Below are 19706 nucleotides of genomic sequence, written 5' to 3' on the forward strand. Positions count from 1 at the left end.
CAATTTATTAAAAGTCGTCTGCTTCGATTTTTACTGATTAAGCGCGTTTGTTATTGCTTTTTCATTGGCTGATCAACTTGATCAACGTTCGGCATATTCTGGTAGTTAACGTTAGATGTTAGTTGAGCCTGAATCAACGTTTACAGAAATCTGGAGCACAAAGTCCAAGTCAAAACGAATAAGTCAAACACAAAGAAAAATTACAGTTTTTTTTATCAAACATCCTTATAGAAGAAAACTCAAAGAATATTTAAGCTTTGAAGTTTTTATATAAGCCAAAAAATTTAGTTCAAAGTGACTTAAAAAAATTTCAAGGAAAAGATTTAATAGCCAGAGTTTTTGAAGAGACATTTATGAAAGATTCCTTTTGTATATTGAATTTTTATTGTATCAGGTCGACAAGAAAGTTTTTACAGTTTTGAACTTTTAAATTCAGATGAACATATCTCGGCTCCAACAAGAATTTATTGATGGAAATAAGCACCATCAGAATTAACACACTTTTGCCCACGCAAAACAAGCATATTTATGCTAGTAATGTAAAAAATCTTGTGTTCTGGTGGCGATGAAGTTGCTGAAAGCGTTTTTGATATCGCTTAGGTTTTTGAAGAATTTCTCATGCAGAAAGTTGTTGATGCTTGAAAAAGTGGTAGTTGATAGGTGAGATATCTGGAGAGTATACAGATGAGGCAGAGTTTGGTAGCCTAATTTGTTCAACTTCTGCAGAGTCGGTTTAGCAACGTGCAGTCGGGCATTGTCATGGAGGAGAATTAGGCTTTTCTGTTGACTAATGCTGGGTGTTGTTGTCGAAGTTTCTGGTCCATTTCATCCATTTGTTGACAGTACTTCTCCGCTGTAATAGTTCTGCCTACATTCAAAAAACTGTATTGGATGAGACCGGTCACAGATCACCAAACAGTCAGCATCACCTTCTTTTGGTGCAACTCTGGCTTTAGGAAGTGTTGTGGAGCTTTGTCGGTATCAAACCACTGAGCTAAGCATCGCTGGTTGTTGTAAAGAACTCACTTTTCATTGCAAGTTACAACCCGGGTGAGAAACGGGTTGTTCTTGTTGCATAAAAGAAGGGAAGATGACACTTCATAATGACGTTTCTTTTGGTTGTCATTCAATTCATGAGGCATGCATTTATCAAGTTTTTTTGTTTCCAATCTCTCAAGTGGTTGGAAATCATCGTATGTGTTACATCTAATTCACAAGCAAGTTCTTGAACAGCTGTGCATGGATTGGCATGCACAACGCTGAGTCAAACACAAAATCGAGTACACTCAACATTGTCTTACCTTGTGAACTCGAAGTATGGGAAATTCCCATATGCACAAAACAAAATCACTGAAAAAAACAAAAATACCCTAACTAAGGGTAAGGATAATGAGTAAACGTTGGATAAAATGACTGTTAAAATTATTACGAACTTGCCAGGATTTGAACCTGGAATCTTCTGATCTGTAGTCAGACACATTATCCATTGCACCACAAGTCCTGTCCGTATGCCGAAAGATGGTACCGCGACTGTATACAGACAGTGCTAAATTCCGTTGACATGGGCAGGTAACTTTTTCAACAATGCACAAAACGGCCCAAAAACTTTTATTTTGTGCTTTTTGTGTGACTTAGTGTTGTTCGTTACGAACCATATATAGATAAGGACAATCTAGGGACTCACACCTTTCAGGGAAAAAAAAGGATTTTTCAATTTGGTGCATCTGTTTGAAAGTTTTATTGGTATATATATACACACACACATAAATAAATAAACATTTAGAATTTTATTAATAATATAGATATACAATCTGAAATCAAAATTTAAAATTCTGCAAGAACTTTCTTGTCAACTTCATATATTTTTCTTTTCAGCTTTATTCAAGACGATATTGTTTTTTTGTTTTTTTGTCATTATTTTTGGAAATGTAAAAACGAGATGAATTTTTGTTTTTTTTTCTTCTCTATTATTGAGGCGATAATTCCTTTTTAAAGGATTGTCTTTTATGTAGAGACCATCCCTTTATATATATATATATATATATATATATATATATATATATATATATATATATATATATATATATATATATATATATTATGTTTTTTGTTTTAAATAGTTACCTTGGTTAATGTCATTGTGAAACAAAAAGCAACAACTTTTATTTCTTTTAATAAAACTGACTTTATTATTTTTTTTCTTCTTTTTTATTCCATTTTTTTTTCATTTATTGTTACCAAAAGATGAAGAAAACAAAAGTCTCATCAATATTTATTCATGGTGTTTAGTTTGGTTGTTTTGTAGAGGAAAATTGTTGTTTTTGCTTTTGGCTTTGAAGAATATGATTGAATTTTGTGAAGGAAAAGGAAAAATAATAACATCAATTTTTTGGTACATTTTAGGTCAGGAAGCCAGTATCTTAAGACAGCCTCATTTGGTAGCACCAGTCCTTTCTTTGACGATTCTTTTATCAAGATTATCATAGGATACAGCTTACGTTAAGATCAGCTACCTATAAATTCCATTGCACATCTTTTGGCAATATGTTTGGCTGCAACTACAATAGCAAAATTCAAAATTTTTAATATTGAATTTTAAGGCAAACCAATGGTCTCTATTGAATTGCCAGGTTACAGTAATGAATATATTAAAAAATCATTAAAACTGATAAAGTAAAAAAAATTATTAAAGAAAACATTTTTTAACAAAAATTAACGGAAATTACATGTTTAACTAAAAAACACTGGAGAGTTCCAAAGCGAGGTACATGCTATCATGTAACATTTGTTAATTTTTTTTTTTAAATAAATTGTGCGTTTTGTCTTGTTTTTAGAATAACCGAATTATCTCCCTTTTTATTATGTCACTTCTTCCCAAACAAATATGGCACCGTTTTTTTTTTTTACAATAAAGATTGAAAACTCATGTCTTTTTAAATAATGCTGTTATAAGTACTTCTGACATGCCAATTAAGTAGATATCATTGTTTTTAGTTGAAATTGACAAAAAAAAAAAAAAAAAAAAATCAGTGGATACGGTTGCTTCTTTTTAAATCGCTTTTTTCGTTTTACGAATTTCGATATTATAGTGTAGTTGCACCCCTGTTTTTCTTAGTTCTTTCTACTCTTTTTCCCCTGTCTTTTTTTCAATCATATAAACTATTATTCCTCTGTTTTTGAAGGCCGTTGTGTAACGGCTGATGTACTAAGTAATATTCAGTTGTAAGTGACACTCTCTTGGAGGTTTAATCCTCAGTCTGAACAATACAATTGTGAAATACTTAAGATTTCTACCCTTATTATAAGTGATAAAACGACAGCAAGCTACTCCTACAGGATGCCCCAAAAGAAGCTGACGGATTTTAAATTTGATTAACTTCATCAATATTTAAGTTATGCTTACCAATTTTCATATGTTTGTAGATAAGCCTCTCCGTGATTTTTTGCGATATAGTAAGATATCATAGTCTATTTATTCTAATTTTATTTACACAACTTAATCTAGGGTATGTTGTTCACAAGGTCTAATTTTAGTTATGAAAAATGATGTTACTCAAATGTCCACCATTTTCATTTTGACACTTTTGTGCTCTCTGCAGGGCATTGTCCATTGTCATTGGCTGAAGCTCTTGCACCAATTGAATTTTATATGGAAATTTGCCTTCTTCATAAAGCATTCTGTGAAGAGATGATCGAGAGACCCTAATTTGACTTGATCTCCTTTTTACTGATGTGGATGGATCCTCGGCCACACTCTCTGCTAATCTCTGACGATTCTCATCACTTCTTGCCGTACGGTGTCTACCTGATTTAGGGAGGTCACGCACAGACTCTTGCTCATGAAATCGAGCCACCATAGCTTTTATTGCATTGGGAGTAGGGGAATTTCTTGTGTTGAAGTTTTGTCGAAATTCTCTTTGAGTTTCTGATATTGACTCATTCAACCGAAAATACGTCTCTACAATAAATATCCGCTCCTCGGTGGTGTAACGTCTCATGATGATCTTGGAAAGGTTATTCTAGATGATTTAAAAAAAATAAAAGAAAAATATAAAAAATTAAGAAAGTTATGAATTTTTTTTAACCATCAGCTTCTTTTGGGACACCCTGTATAAAAGTTACATGAGCTGAAACATTGTAAAAATAACACTTAAAATGAGAACAGTAGTTTGTGTAATCTAAAGAACACAATTTATTTCCTCGTTATGGTCAACATCTTTTATGGAATGAAGTATATTAGGAGGGCAAAAGTTTTGTCAGCAAAAACTATTCATCTATTGTTGTTTGCGAGAGTTTCATGAGTAATTCGTCCGTTTGCTGTTTGAACTTGACATTCTTAGCGGTACAGTTTTTATATCCTGTGACGGAGTCCAACACATGTGATAATTTCGAATAGCGATGAAGAAGCCTCATAAAAGCAATCTGGAAATTGCAGAAACTTTGTTGAAACGTTGTTGAGACTCGTTTGTTTTTGGCATGTTGGCATTTTTATATTGCTTTTCTAGAATGTTCCAACCCATTCACTGTCTACATACGCGAATAGACAAAAATATAGTCCCATGGATTTGTGTGTAAAAAGACCGCATTACAACTACGATTCTATGCACCGACAAAACTGTGTCAGAAAATGGTGACAAAATCAAGTTGTTCCTGAAATTAATAAATTTTGGCCGGATAGATTCTTCTGATTACATGGCAAGCATCTTGATTTAGCTGGTCACTACATGGCTATGACAAAACTGCATCCTATCTTGAAATCCAAATTTGGAAATTTTGGTGAGTGCGAAGTCATCCCTTAGTTTACACTACTCTCTTTACACCATTACTGACTTACTAAACAATGATTGTTTGGTATTGCCTGGCTTCCATACTTTACACCATTACTAACTTACCAAACAATGATTGTTTGGTATTGCCTGGCTTCCATACTTTACACCATTACTAACTTACCAAACAATGATTGTTTGGTATTGCCTGGCTTCAATACTCCTTCTTTGTCTGTTAGACACAGAGGTACAATATAAGGGACTCAGCAGAGATACCTAGTGCCTTTTCTTGTTTTCTGACTAGGACAATGAACGGCGTTTCCCTTATTCCCAATTCATTTCTCAATCACAAACTGAGCAACTTGGGTGTGCTTGCATGCCACTTATGTTCGCTCGGCTGGCCTGGGCCACATTTCTGTGATAGGTTGAGGATACAGATTTGACAGTTTGTTTTGCTGCCGTTTCTGACTGACAGTACAGAAACCGTAACTCTTTAATAGTGCTTAGAGCGGCTGCTCCATCATCAGTTGCATAATATTGGGATAGTTGTAATGCCACGTAGCACATGGAAACGGACTCTGAAGTTATCTCTAGTAGGCTTTCTCGATAACACAACAATCTAAACGGGACTCGCTTAATAGTCCTCTTGTGTATTCATATTTGAAATCAAAACTGATCCCGATATTCTACTCCCTAATCTTAAATTTTCCTCAATGGAAAAATCCCAAATAAATAATTTTTAAATTTTTTTCTTTTTTTTTTACATGGTAGTCACCATTTATCAAGGCGCGCAAACCACTCGGGGATAAGGGTTATTGCATGTACAGTAATCAATGGGATAGTAGTAATCGCTAGTAATGGAGATATGATAAAGTGTCTTACTTAAGGGGGCGGTTTATCAGGAATTTGTTTATGTTGAACTTGAAGACGTCCAAGTTGTAATCAGGTGGGAAACAGGCAAACGGAACAGAGTTCCACAGGCGTGCAGTTCTAAAAAAGAAGCTTTGTTCATGGAATCTACGTTTTGATTTAGGCACAGATAAAGAGTGGGGAAAATTATTGACAGTGGTTTCAGCTAGACGAGTGTTTTTCGTGAAATATTGGCGAGGGGTGACCAGAGATTGGAGCTCAGATGAGCACTTGTCATGGAAATAATGATAAAACAAAGACAGGCTTGCAACGTCTCTTCTATGGGAGAGAGGTTGCAGGGAAGAGAAAAGGGCATCCCCACAAAGTCTATTTTGTACTCTGTCAAGGCAGGATAGGCTGTTTTAGCAGCTCCTGCCCAGATGTGGAAGCAGTACTCCATCCTTGGACGTACTTGGCTTTTATATACAAAGAAAATTGCATCAGTAGTGAGATATCTTCTGCAGCGGTAGAAGGATCCTACCGTTTTTCCAGCAACCTTGGCAACAGACTTGATGTATGTGTTCCATTTCAGATCAGGAGTAAAGATCAATCCCAGAAGCTTGTCAAAACATGAAGCCTCCCCAAGACGAGAGCCATCCATTTCAATTAATACCAGATGGTGATCAGAGCGTTGATGATGTAAAGATAGGAGCTTGGTTTTAGATACATTAAAAATGCTCTAGATGGTCCAATATTCCTTGTTTGCATTGAACATGGCTTATAGTAACTCTCACGGTAGGAGTCACCACTTATAGTAGCTCCAGCCAGGAGTCACTAATTTGTAATTCATAATGTAGATCTATCAATTTTTTAGGACCAAGGTCAAAAGTAGTAGAGTATCCGTGGGACCGTTAAAGATAAATTTAACGAGAGATCACATCCTCACATACGAGGGGCGTGCAATAAGTAATGCCCCTGACCGATTTCCACTTGTCTGATCTGGCTGAAATTTTGCATGTGCAATGATTTATATCTCTATGAGTTATGTGGCAAATTACAGCTCTGAACTAATTGTGGTTTCTGTTTTACAGGTGTTTGGACTGAGTCAGGTGTGAAATGGAGCCTGTTGAATGTCGAGCAGTGATCCGGTTTTTGTATTTGAAAGGACGCACACCACAGGAGACTTTTGATGAAATGAAAGAAACTTATGGTGATAATGCCCCATCATATGACCTTGTAAAGCGTTGGTATTATGAATTCAAACATGGCCGGAAGTCTGTGGAAACAGCTCCCAGACCTGGTCGCTCCCCTTCTGCCATTGATGAGGCATGTGTCCGTCAAGTTGAGGCTGCCATTTTGGAAGATCGGCGCATTACTATTCTCCAAATAACCCAAGATGTCAAGATTAGTACAGGGTCTGTGGAAACTATCATTCATGACCTTTTGCATTTGTATAAGGTGTCTGCCAGATGGATTCCTAGGTTGTTCACACCATTCCAGAAGTGAGAACGCGTTGAGTGCTTGAGGATGAATTTGGAGATGTGCCAAGAAGATGAGTCAAAGTTTTTCAAAAGACTGATTACACAGGATGTAAACCTGGGTCCATCACTATGATCCAGAGACCAAAGCCCAGTCAATGCAGTGGAAGCACTTGGACTCACCACCTCCAAAGAAGGCAAGGGTGCAGCCTTCCGCTGGCAAGGTCATGCTCACAATCTTCTAGGACCAGGATGGATTAGTGATGACAGATTTCCTGGCAAAGGGTACCACAATTACAGGAGCCTATTATGCTTCACTTTTGAGGAAATAAAGGGAAGCTATCAAAATCAAGAGGTGGGGCAAGATCAACAAAGGTACCCTCCTCCTGCAAGACAACGCTCTGGTCCACAACTCGCATGTCGCCAGATCAGAAGCACGGGCGTGTGGTTATGAAATCCTTCCCATCCTCCCTACTCTCCTGGCCTTGCACCCTCTGACTTTCACCTCTTCCCAGCCATGAAGTTTTTTTTGAAAGGAAAGCATTTCCCAGATGATGCAGCCTTGATTTCTGAAGTCACGTCATGGTTACAAACAGTCTCCAGAGCTGCATCAAACGATGGGAGAAATGCATAATTCTGGGTGGTTCCTATGTAGAGAAAGACTGATAACTGTGCCAAGTTTCGTTGCTCTACTGCTATGGGAAGTGGATCAGGGGCATTACTTATTGCACGCCTCTCATACATAAAATAAAAATATAGAAATAACTTTGGAAAATACTAACACTTGACACAGAACTTGAAATCACTGTATTAATATGAAATACGCAACATTTATTTATCAATCAATTCAAATCGTTTCAACATAAGTGTTTTCTTCTAATGAGTTTTCATTATGCAGGACTAAATGAGGTTTTCGTGAGAATAGCATGGTGTTTAGAATAACTGGTTTCTATGAACAGAGTGTCACGTGTGGCTTGAAATGAATGTGATTATTTTCTGGGAGAAAAACAGTTATTAAAGCATGTAAGCGAAATGTGTGTGTGTGTGTGTGTGTGTGTGTGTGTGTGTGTGTGTGTGTGTGTGTGTGTGTGTGTGTGTGTGTTAATCACATAAGAAACAGTATGAAATAAAGGAAGAATTAATTCTTGTTCGATGTGGTAATTTTCTATGATGAGAATTAAGGTTCATATGTGTGGCACACAAATTCAAGACAAAGGATTTTAATGCCGCCCAGTGGTGGAGTTATCCTGATATCCAGTCTTGGGAAAATAAACTGGAATAAACTGATTTGATTTTCGCAGCAAATCCTTATCTAGCAATGTTCTCAAAAGTTCCAGCCTGTTTGCTGTATCACTACATGCAGAAACGTAACATAGTTCCTTTGTTCAATGTGTGCGGGTGGTCAAATCGCAATGTTGTGTGTTTACGCATTCTGATATTCGTGGGCATTGAAAACTGTGATCGCTATGAAAATGTCCCTGCCGAAGATTTGTTCCATCCATATGTAGTGGTCGCTACATGACTCTCATGCTGAGACAAGTCAATCTAAAAAGAAGGAATAAAATTATTGCAAGTATTTCACTGGGTGAAGGTGGCAAAACGGAGTGGACGCGTTATGTAAAAGTTGTAGCACTAGACAGCACTGTGTCGTTAGGCGTGGCAGTAGTTAACGAATCTCCTGAGGTTTGCAGCTGTACCACTGTGGTACTATAGTTTGCATCATCAAAAAATGCTTTCTTCAGTCGAGTCATGTTTGTCATTCTTATCTATCATGAAATGTTTTGGATATCTTTTTAAGCACTTTGTAAGGACCAGAGTAGGGCAGCTGCAGGCTCATGGGTACTCCATCAATTCTTACGAAGACATGTGTCCATGTATGAATGTCTTGAGGGAGGTGAACCATAGTTTTGTGAGACCTTGGTTCGACGTGTAATAGCGAGACGTATAGCTAGTCGGGTTTAATGTGCTTTTAATAGCAGTCGGTGCAATCATTTGTCCTGGCAAGGGATACAACTTTGTGACTAGTCGCGCACGTCCTTGTTAATAGCAGTCTATATGAAACATTATGTAACCAATTTCTGTGTTGCTCGGATATCTGGGTGTGATAAATTGTGTAACCTAAAAAAAACTGCTTGTCTGTGTTGGAGAGGTACTATGGACGTTCGTGTCCAGTTGATGTATTGCACCAAATAAAATCGTTCGAGAAAGGGAAGGGAACTTGTTAAAAGTTGAAACTGAGAGATTGTTGTAAGTTGTTTAGTTCTTCGTTGTTCTCCTGATTCTTAGCAATCCGATGAAGATCCATATTGTAAACAGGCTGAGTGCATACGTGATAATGTGTCAGCAGCTTTATTTTCATTGCGTTTGAAATATATATATATATATATATATATATATATATATGATATATATAAAAGCTAAGTACGTCCAAGGATACTGCTGCCATATCTGGGCAGGAGCTGTTAAAATAGCCTATCCTGCCTTGACAGGATACAAAATAGATTTCATGGCTTAGTGGGGGATGCCCTTTTCTCTACCCTGCAACCTCTCTCCCACAGAAGAGACGTTGTGAGCCTATCCTTGTTTTAATATTATTTCCATGGCAGGTGCTCGTCTGAACTCCAATCTCTGGTCCCCCCTCGCCAATCTTTCATGAAAAACACCTGTCTAGTTGAATCCACTGTGAAAAATTTTCCCCACTCTTTATCTGTACCTAAATCAAAACGCGGATTCCATGAACAAAGCTTCTTTCTTAGAACTGCACGCCTGTGGAATTCTGTTCCGTCTGCCTGCTTCCCACCTGACTACAACCTGGATGTCTTCAAGTCCAACGTTAACAAATTCCTAATGAACCGCCCCCTTAAGTAAACACTTCATTAAATCTCCACACTAATGTACTGTACTTGCAATAACCCTTATCCCTGAGTGGCTTCCGGGCCTTGATAAGTGGTGACCACTGTGCAAAAAAAAAAAAAAATTAAATGTCTGAAATAAATTATGAAATGTAATCCAAGTGACAAGCTTCTCTGGGTGAATGTTTGTCGGGATTAGTGGATAAAGCATGTGACAGTGGTTTGTGATCGGTAAAAATAGTGACGGTTGAGCCTTTCAAGATAAATCGGAAATGTTTTACCACGGAATAAGCAGCAAGCGATTCTCTTCCTAAATAACTGTATTTTCTTCCAGCATCTTGAAGTCTTATAGAAAAGAAGGATAATGGCTGCCAACACCTATGAACGAGTTGTTGTAACACTCCACATCGGAAGCGTCTATGAATAACACAAGCGGTGCGTCTGTCTTGGGAAAAATCAACAATGTAGTGTTTGCTAAGGTCTTTTTTTTAAAAACTGAGAAAGAGTACATGTTCACGTAAAGTAATCTTTTCATGCTTTTTTTTCTATTCTGAAGAAGATCTGTTAAGGGCTGTGCCAATTCGGTGCAGTGAGGTAAGAATCGTTTGTAAAAGTTAATTAAACCAAATAATTCTCGTAGTTTATGAAGAGAGGTGGGAACAGGGTAATCGACAATAGATTGACCCTTCTCAGACAGGGTACGAATGCTGTCTTTGTCAATAATATGACCAAGAAAAGATAATGACGAAACACTGAACTCGCATTTGTTAAGATTGATAATCACAAGGTCAGTTTTAGAGAAAATTGATTTTCCGTTGAACAGATTGAAAAAAATCATGCAAATGAGAGATTGGGTAATAATCTGTTACTATTCGGCTGTTAAGTACCCAATAATTTGCCCAAGATTCCCAGTCAACCGATGTCTTCTTGGAGACCATGTAGCACGGTGAGGACTAGTTACTTTGTAATGGATGAATGATGCCTAGGTCCAGTATGTGTTGAAATTTTTGCTTAGCTGCTTTCAAGTGGTTGGGTTACAGTTTGCGCAGACGTGCGCTTATGGTGGACCTTGAGTCTGCATATGATACATGACGTCATGTTTGACAGTGTCTTCCATGTAGACAGGTTGCGTAACGTTTGGAAAGCAACAAAGTATTTTAGTGCATTCGTCTTCCGACTGGGCTTATATTTGCCGATTTGCCTTGCACTGATAATCTGGTATTGGGAAAAATATTGCTCCACACAAGAATTGGTAGGTGTCACTTACCACTCTGGAAGAGTGGGAGCAAAAAAGAAATTTTTTGTGAGAGTGCAAACTCCTTTTATCTTGATAGTTGTTACGTTCGTTTCGTTTGATTGGCTGAGCTGATTACAAAAAGTCACCTGATCATGCTGAATGGCACTGTTTTTTTTTTTATCAGTACAGCATTATAGCACAGGAAAACTTACGTCCTTATTAATTTTACCCGACCAACACGATGTTTTATTTTTTACCTACACCATAGGTTGCAACAACCATTGTTGCAAATTTTTGTTAAAATACTTTTCTGTAGAAATTTCCGTTCATTGCAGAGCTTGGGTGTATTTTTTTTCTCTCCTTTTATAATTATGGCGATGGAGCAAACGTCTTCCCTTGAGGATTCGTTGAGGATTCAAGAAAAAACTGATCACCTGCTCGAGGTTTTACTGGATACAGAAGAAAGATACAATCATATTATCAAATACACGTTGAAGAAATTAAAGAACTAAGAGGTATTAGATGCATGAGCGTTGAAGAACGCCACGGACAATGTAAATGAATGGTTAGCTAGAATGGACCAAGTTCAGGAAAACTTGATCAAATTGCTTTCTAGAGACCAATTGGCACTACACACTTATGATTTTGTCGAATTTAAGGAAGAAATAAAAAGAGATTTACATGTCTTAACTGTAGAGGTTCACAAGGATAACTTCCCTCCTACCTCCCTGCAATCGAATGCAATGCAGTCGGCTCAGAATGACACCTCTATGTTCAAGCCTAAAGTCAAATGTCCTAGTTTTGGTGGTCTAGATTTCGAGAATAAGTTTACGTTGAGAGCCTTTCTTACAAGATTTGACTATTGTACTTCTGGGTTGAAGTCCAGAAAGGAAAAATTAACTTATCTCAAGACCTGTGTTACAGGACGTCTTTTTTGTTTAATCCACCACCTTGAAGAGACCTCTAATAATTATGATGCTGCTTTAAGGATTCTTAAGGATAATTATTGGGATGAAGAGGGCATAAGGAATTATTCTCGAGTTTGTTTCAATTTTCTCCTTGAGCCAAGTATGACATTGAATATCTCAAGAGTTATTTATCTCAAATAAAATATGAGTTGTCAGAGTTGGATGATATGCTGGGATACGGAATCATGGAAGAAAACTCAGAAGAAGGAGCATTAGCGGCCCATATACTGTTTCAAAGGCTGCCCTACTGTTTTAAGGAGGAATTGGTGAGGTCAATAGGAGCGCCATATCCTTCATTGTGCTATTCTAGATACTGGCATCAAGATTTTAAAATCCTGGAAAGCAGCTCTCCCCAAGACAAACAAGAGGGATTTGGGTTATGTTAACTCTGGTAGAAATCTTCATCCAGACAAGGAGATGATGGCTGCAACAGCAACTTTGGAGAATTTTCATATCCAAGAAAACCATAAAGCGTGTTGGACGGACATTCTGCTCAAGTTTGTGAGGAATACTCTACTCCCCACCCGCCCCCAAAAAGGCGCTTTTGTTTGGAATTGAGGCTTTGTTACAGGTGTACCCGTGCCAATCATTTTACTAACTATTAGTAAAAGAAGCCCCAAGGGCTGTTGTGATCGGTGTTCTGCTCAGGACCACATCACTGTTATGTGCCCTATGCCTAATACTTCATTAACCCACAAGTGTATCAACATTGGTCTTGGAGAACAGCAGTTTATTCTGCCTATTACCAGTACCATACTCCAAAGGGGAACGAAATCTGCGAAGGTTAGGTGTTTGGTAGAGATTGGAAGTCAGAGCTCCTACTTCCAATCGTCCCCTTTGACAGATTTTCCAGTTTTAATAATCTTCTGCATGTAGTTTCCAGTGTTTGAATTTATGCCTAAATCAAGAAGGAAGGGGACTACAAACAGGCGGCTGCTAATTACTTGTTTAGGACGATGCAGCAACAGGCATTCCCCATTGAACTAAAGTTCCTACAGGATCCTCATGGCAAATCCGTCCCAAGCACTGTGTGTCAGCTGAACCTGTTCCTGGACAAGTCTATTGTGGTCTACTCCAGAGGCAAAATTCAGAAAAATGTATTTCTTCAATATGAAGTTCTGAACCCGGTATTACTCGGGAAGAATCATCCCTAGACTGACCTGATTGTGAGTAATCAACTCGAGAAAGCAAAACACTTATGGGTGCCAGCTACACTTGGTAGGATCAGAATGTCAGGATTTTGGATACCCCAAGGGAGAGAGGCCATAAAAGGAGTCCCGAAGGACTGTTACGTTTGCAAAACAATTAACTCTCTACCTTTCTTATATCCTAAAATGACGGATCTTCCTAAACATAGAGTAAATCTAGTGAGACTGTTTCTACATATTATACTGGACATTTGTGTGTGCGCAACCAGAATCTACAAAGGTCTACATTACAGTATTTACATGTCTAGAAATCAGAGCAGTACATCTTGAACTGGCCGAGAACATGACAGTTCATACCTTTCTATCGACCTTCATTAGGTTTTCTAACATGTGGGGCTTACATTCACACATATATAATTACAATGCGAAATTCTTTATTGCTGGAGCTAACTGACTACATAAGCCCTAACTTCATCAGAATTTGAAGAGAAATTTGGGCACTACAATATGAAGCATGTTAGAATTCCTCTTCATTCAGCCTGGTATGGAGGAATTTTGGAGCGAGTTATAAGGATGTTGAAGGAATGCCTCCGCAAAACCATTGGAAGATCCATCTACAGTCAATCGGAGCTGTGGACAGCCATCTCAGATGTCCAACAGGCAGTGAACAGCAGGTCGTTTACCTATGCGAGTTCGAGCAGTTCAGGGCTGGAGGTGATTACACCCAATCACTTCCTGCACCCAGATCAAAACTGTGGACTTCTTCTCAGGTTGGAGAGTCCTATAATTAACGAGGATGAACAACCTTCCAGACAGGTATTGTTGGACACATTGAGGAATCATGAGGAGCCGCTCGAGGGATTCAAATGAATATGGTATGAGGAGTACTTGCTCTCTCTTCAAGAGTGCAAGCCAGATCTTTATCTGACAACATCAAATAAAATACAGGTAGGAGATATTGTGACAATAAAGCTCCCCAACAAGTCTAGAGTTTAAAAATATATTCTCCGAAGCATCTGTACCTGCTGGAACTGCATGCAGAACATAAAACAGAAGTGGATAGTCTGGAACTTAGTTATGAAGATTGCAAACCAGATGAGGGGATTCCTTGGTCAGACACCAGCTTGGGGACCCAATCTTAGAACAGGAGAGTGAGTGGGTTTAGATCTGTCCTGGATGTAATCAATCTGATGATGGATCGGCCATGATCTGTTGCGACCGTTGCGAAGGATGGTCTAGAAGTGTAAGCCATGTTTCGTTTCAGAACAGTTTCCGATGGTTCGTTGTTCCACACAAGTCCTGAGAGGTGACTGGTTTGCAGTAGACAAAACAGTTCCGATGGTGCATTGTTCTAAACAAGTCCTGAGAGGTGACTGGTTTGCAGTAGATACTTCGACAGAGTAAAAGATTCTTACCATTTCGAGACGGAAAAAACATATTTAGTTTAAGGTTTAATATTTATGGAGCAATTCTGGTTTCTGATTGGTTGGTAGCAGAACGTGAATTAATTTGATTCGTCAGTTCCTAGCATCATCGTATATAAATAAAATCACCCGACTCTGTGAGATCATACCCCATTATAGATAAAAAATATTGTAACAGATGGTTCCATTTTAGATGGTGTTAGTGTGGCCCTTCCAGAGGAGGAAGATTGGTTTTGACATAGTTGCTCTGAACTTTAGGAGATGTCTATATGCTATGCAAACTTGTACAAAATCAACAAATAGTTGATTTTGTTTTCCATTGAGTGTGAGTGTATCGGGGAAAATATCGCTCTACACAAAAGAATTTGTAGACATCACTTACTAGCACTGGAAGAGCAGAGCAAAACAGAAATATTTGTGAGAGTGCAGACTCTTTTTATGTTGATAGTTGTTATGTTTGCTTCGTTTGATTGGCTGAGCTTATTATAAAAAGTCACCTGATCATGCTGAATGGCTCTGTCTTTTTGGATCGGTCCAGCATTGTAGCATCGGACGACACGTCTTTATTAATTTTACCTGACTGACAATGTGTTTATTTTTTACTTACACCATAGTTTGCAACAACCATTGTTGCAAACTTTTGTTAAAATACTTTTCTGTGGAAATTCCCCACATATTCAATATTCTCCCGCGTGTGACGTCGATGAGTATGCTAAAACGGTGTAGGAAATCTACCTCAAGTATTGGAAAAGGGAGCTTCACTTCCGTGAATATCCATTAAAATGTGCATTTTAAACCTAGGTCTAATGTCATCGATTTGTGACCGAAAGCTGGAATGGGGGAGTGGTTCGTGGCTTGTAAAAGAAACAGTGTTTGCATGTGTCGTTCTTTTACCATACGATATGAGCCATTATTGAAAATCTATGGATTAAGGAAATAAATATGATTATTTTCGATATATTCCTTGTTTCAAACAATAAATTCTTGTTCTTGACTTGAATATATCTTTATGTATATTTTAATCTACAGAATTTAACTTTAATCCTTAAACATATATATATATACATATATATACATATATATATATATATATATATATATATATACATATATATATATATATATATATATATATATATATATATATATATATATATATATTGAACCTACTTTTAGAACAAAACTACAGAAAAAGAAAACTTTATGGTGTACATACCCGTCACGGAACGGAGATGTCATATTCCAAAAATCTCATAAATTGATCAAGTAGTTTTATTTTTTAACTAAGAAAATCAAAATTTATCAGTAAGCAAAAAAGGACCCTCTCGCGTCGCTATCTTGAAAAAAAAAAAACTAAATAAAAACAAAGGCAGATAATAATTCAAATTTGCGAGATCAACCTTGTAATGCTACTGATTTCACATTAATCACTAAATAATCATAAATTTTGATTTTAGTTAAAAAAAAACAAAACTACTTGATGTGATTTCTGGAATATGACATGTTCATTCATGACGGGTACGTACATCATAAAGATTTTTCTGCAATTTATTTATTTTATGTTTTTTTTTTTTTTTTTTTTTTTTTTTTTAAATAGGTTTAATTCGCCAGATATGATTTATATAAATATTTTTTCGTTTCGTTTCGTTTCGAAATCGGTTTCTATTTTTTATATTGCGCCTTGCAAAATCTGGTCACGTGATGTGTATTTGAAAACGAGGCGTAAACCCCAAATGGCGGACGTACTTATAACGAAATGGGGCGTTTGAATGTAAACTGTGTTGTTTATGGCGGACGTAGTTGACATTTAAAGACACGATGCTTGTACAAGAACCAGTGCAGGTGAATTTCTTGAAAACATAAAACAAAAATGCCCCCGTTTTTCTTTTACCTACCTACAAAGAAACCCCCCTTTCGTCCCACATACATACACGTCTTTTTTGTTGTGTCTGTTTCAAAATAATGTTCCGACGAAAAAGAGCGTTATTACTTTAAATGTCGAAAAACCAAAAATAAATCCACGATATCGTTAAAAATAGCGAAACACATTCTTTTGTGATCTGGAATCTCTTGATAAGTAATATTTTTAACAGTATTTTGAGATGAAATCCTTGCGTATTTAAGCTTAGACGATCCTAGCTCGGCTAAACCATTTTTTGTGTGTGTAACGGATACACATCCTCATTGCGACCATAAAGTCGGGGATTAGTTTATAAAAGGTTTGATATTCTAAATTGATCCCCCTGTTTATGGCCATTATCAAACATTTGTTTTATTCCTAGAAATACGTATGAATCTTCTACAAAATATAAAATAGCCGTTTAACGTTAAAATATCTGAATGTTTTGGTGATTTATCAAATTAAAAATGTACTCGCTTAACTTAAAATAAAATCTTATTTAAAGGACAAATCATTTTTTATTATAAAAGTCAGGGTCGTTTCTTTTTAAGTTTTATTTTAATGTAGAGTTAAAAAAAAAAAAAAAAAATTACCCCCCCCCCTATAATTTGAAATAACTTCGTTATTTTTTAAATTTTAACTCTTTCTTAAAAATGTTAATTTTTAATTAGCATCTACAAAAAGGTTAATGAAAGACGTTATATTTAGACTTTAGTTGAATTTAGAATCTATTTTTGAAAAAAATGTCTTTAGTGCAGTTTGTTTTCTTTTGATTTTAATAGCCCCCCCCCTCGTTGGGATTTAAAATATTTGTTTATATTTATAATATTTGATATCCATACATTAGATACATTTTTATGTGCTTGTATAACTCAACTCTCATGGCTACTGATATTGTCTCAGTAAAATCCGTTAATAAGTTACAACAGTCGGAGAAACCACACAAAATGAAACCTAGGTTCATGAAACGAAAAAAAGCGTTATACACACACACACACGTGTATGTATGTATATATATATATATATATATATATATATATATATATATATATATATATAACACTTTTTTTTTTCGTTTCACATTTGTTCTTTGTTTTTAATAATTATTGTATTGCATTTTATTGCACCCAATATTTTGGTTTTGCAATTAAATTAGAAGTGCATGCACTTATGTTACCGTGTTATTTAAGTAGCATTTTCAAGTTTTACTTTTTTATTAAATTGTTAGGTGAAAGTACAGAATAGTTACAAAACACCTTTACCTCGCCATGTTAAGAATGGCTTTCTAAATTCTATTTCAGCACGTAACATAAATGCATAAGTACCAAAATAGATTACAAAAAAAAACAGGATTAAATAAAAAGTTTCCACCGTGTCATGGCGGCCAAGTCAAATTTCGACCTGTGTATACAAAAATCTTCCAATATATATTTTGTCCAGTTCGCTTTTGACGGATTTTATTTTTAATTTCACTTAGGCCTATAGCGAATAATTAAAATATACAGCTAAATTAGGAGACTGATATTTATCACTAAAGTCAACAAAACGAGTGAAATTCTTCAAGCAAATTCTCCCGACACTTGGCTGCGGGCCTGTCAAAAATCAAACATCCTAAAAAGACCTATCCAATACAGAATATTTTCAAAAAAGTTTCCTTATTTACTATTAAAATTTTAATAGTATTTTCGGTGCAGGTGCAAGTGCACTACTTATCTGCGCTATATTTTAAATCGTATTTCCAAGTTATTCATGCAGAGAGTGATCCGTGCTGAAATAATAACGTTATTTAAAAAACCATTCTTAACACGAAAAGCGGAGGGTGTTTTGTACCTATTCTGTACTTTAAATCTTACAATTGAATAAAACCCCTCCATAAAACTTTAATTAAACCTGGAAATACGATTTAAAAAATAGCGCGGATCACTCTCTGCATTAGCACCTTAAAGTTTTTTTTTTTTATTATTCAATCGTAAGGTTAAAGTATAGAATATGTACAAAACACCCTCCCCTCCCCATGTTAAGAATGGCTTTTTAAATAACGTTATTATTTCAGCATTGATCAATAAATGCATTAGTACCGTATTTTCAATTGAAATTTAATTTTTACGATATATTAAATTAACAGAATAGTTACAAAACGCACTCCCCTCTCCATTTTAAGAATTGGTTGCTAAATAATGTTATTATTTCAGCGCACTAACAAAGATGCAGTGGCAGTGCACAAATAGTACCTTCATAGATTCGGAAAAGTTGTCAAAAAACAAATATATAACAAATGTTATCAAAGGCAAGATAAGTTACTTTTCTACAAAACTGGATAGTTTTTTAGTATTTGAAAAATGCAAATGGCGGCGGACTCTGTGTTGAATCGTAAGTTTGGGAAAATGAGTTTAAACTAAAAAAAAAAAAAAAAACTATACAAAATATTGTTAGAAACTCACTCAATATATGTTACCGTAACATAAGCTGACATATATTCGGTGGGTTTCTAACATTATTTTGTAGTTTTTTTTTATTTAGTTTTAACTCATTTTCCCAAACTTACGTATTCAACACGGTCCTACTCCTCCGCCATTTGCATTTTTCAAATACATCGGTAAAGTTTTTCGAGCCGAATAAACACGTTACATTAAATAAAAACATTAAAAAAGAATGTCACTAACATTTATTGGGTGGGTTTTTTACCATCATTTTTGTTTATTTCTTAATTTGAAATAATAATTGAGTCTGCATAGATATCACGGCCATCTTGTTCTCTGGCAGCCTCCAACATTACTCGTTTTTTTTGTTGTTTTTTTTTTTAATGAAACATTTCACATTAAATAAAGACACTAAAAAATTATCCAGTTAGGTAGAAAAGTAACTTGTCTTGCATTTGATAACATTTATTATGTTTTTTGACAACTTTTTCGAATCTGTGTATGGTAAAACAAACTCGCCCGCAGCAAGCGTTGGGGGATTGTTTGGAGAAAGGCAAAATACAAATGAATGTTGCCAAAGGCAAGATAACTTTGTTGTCAATATACCATTAAATAGAGAATGCTTTGAAGAATCGATAAAAAAAAATCTACAACTGTGGAAGTT

The 19706-nt window shown here is 36.1% G+C and overlaps 1 protein-coding gene and 1 non-coding gene across 2 annotated transcripts in view; one reads left to right on the plus strand and one right to left on the minus strand.

Moving 5' to 3' along the window:
* Window positions 1–1428: 1428 nt before the first annotated feature.
* Window positions 1429–1501, minus strand: Trnac-aca (transfer RNA cysteine (anticodon ACA)). Its single transcript has one exon. It is a non-coding gene; the product is annotated as a tRNA-Cys (tRNA).
* Window positions 1502–16393: 14892 nt separating this feature from the next.
* The window catches only part of LOC145285798 (cell division cycle protein 27 homolog), a 154458-nt gene continuing 151145 nt past the window's right edge, over window positions 16394–19706 (plus strand). Inside the window, exon 1 of the mRNA XM_080134175.1 lies at window positions 16394–16564. Coding sequence (XP_079990301.1) covers window positions 16541–16564 — 24 coding nt within the window. The 5' untranslated portion in view covers window positions 16394–16540. The remainder of the gene's footprint in view (window positions 16565–19706) is intronic.

The sequence above is a fragment of the Euprymna scolopes genome, chromosome 10, assembly GCF_053919585.1.
Source record: "Euprymna scolopes isolate OS-2025 chromosome 10, ASM5391958v1, whole genome shotgun sequence".
Lineage (NCBI taxonomy): Eukaryota > Metazoa > Mollusca > Cephalopoda > Sepiida > Sepiolidae > Euprymna > Euprymna scolopes.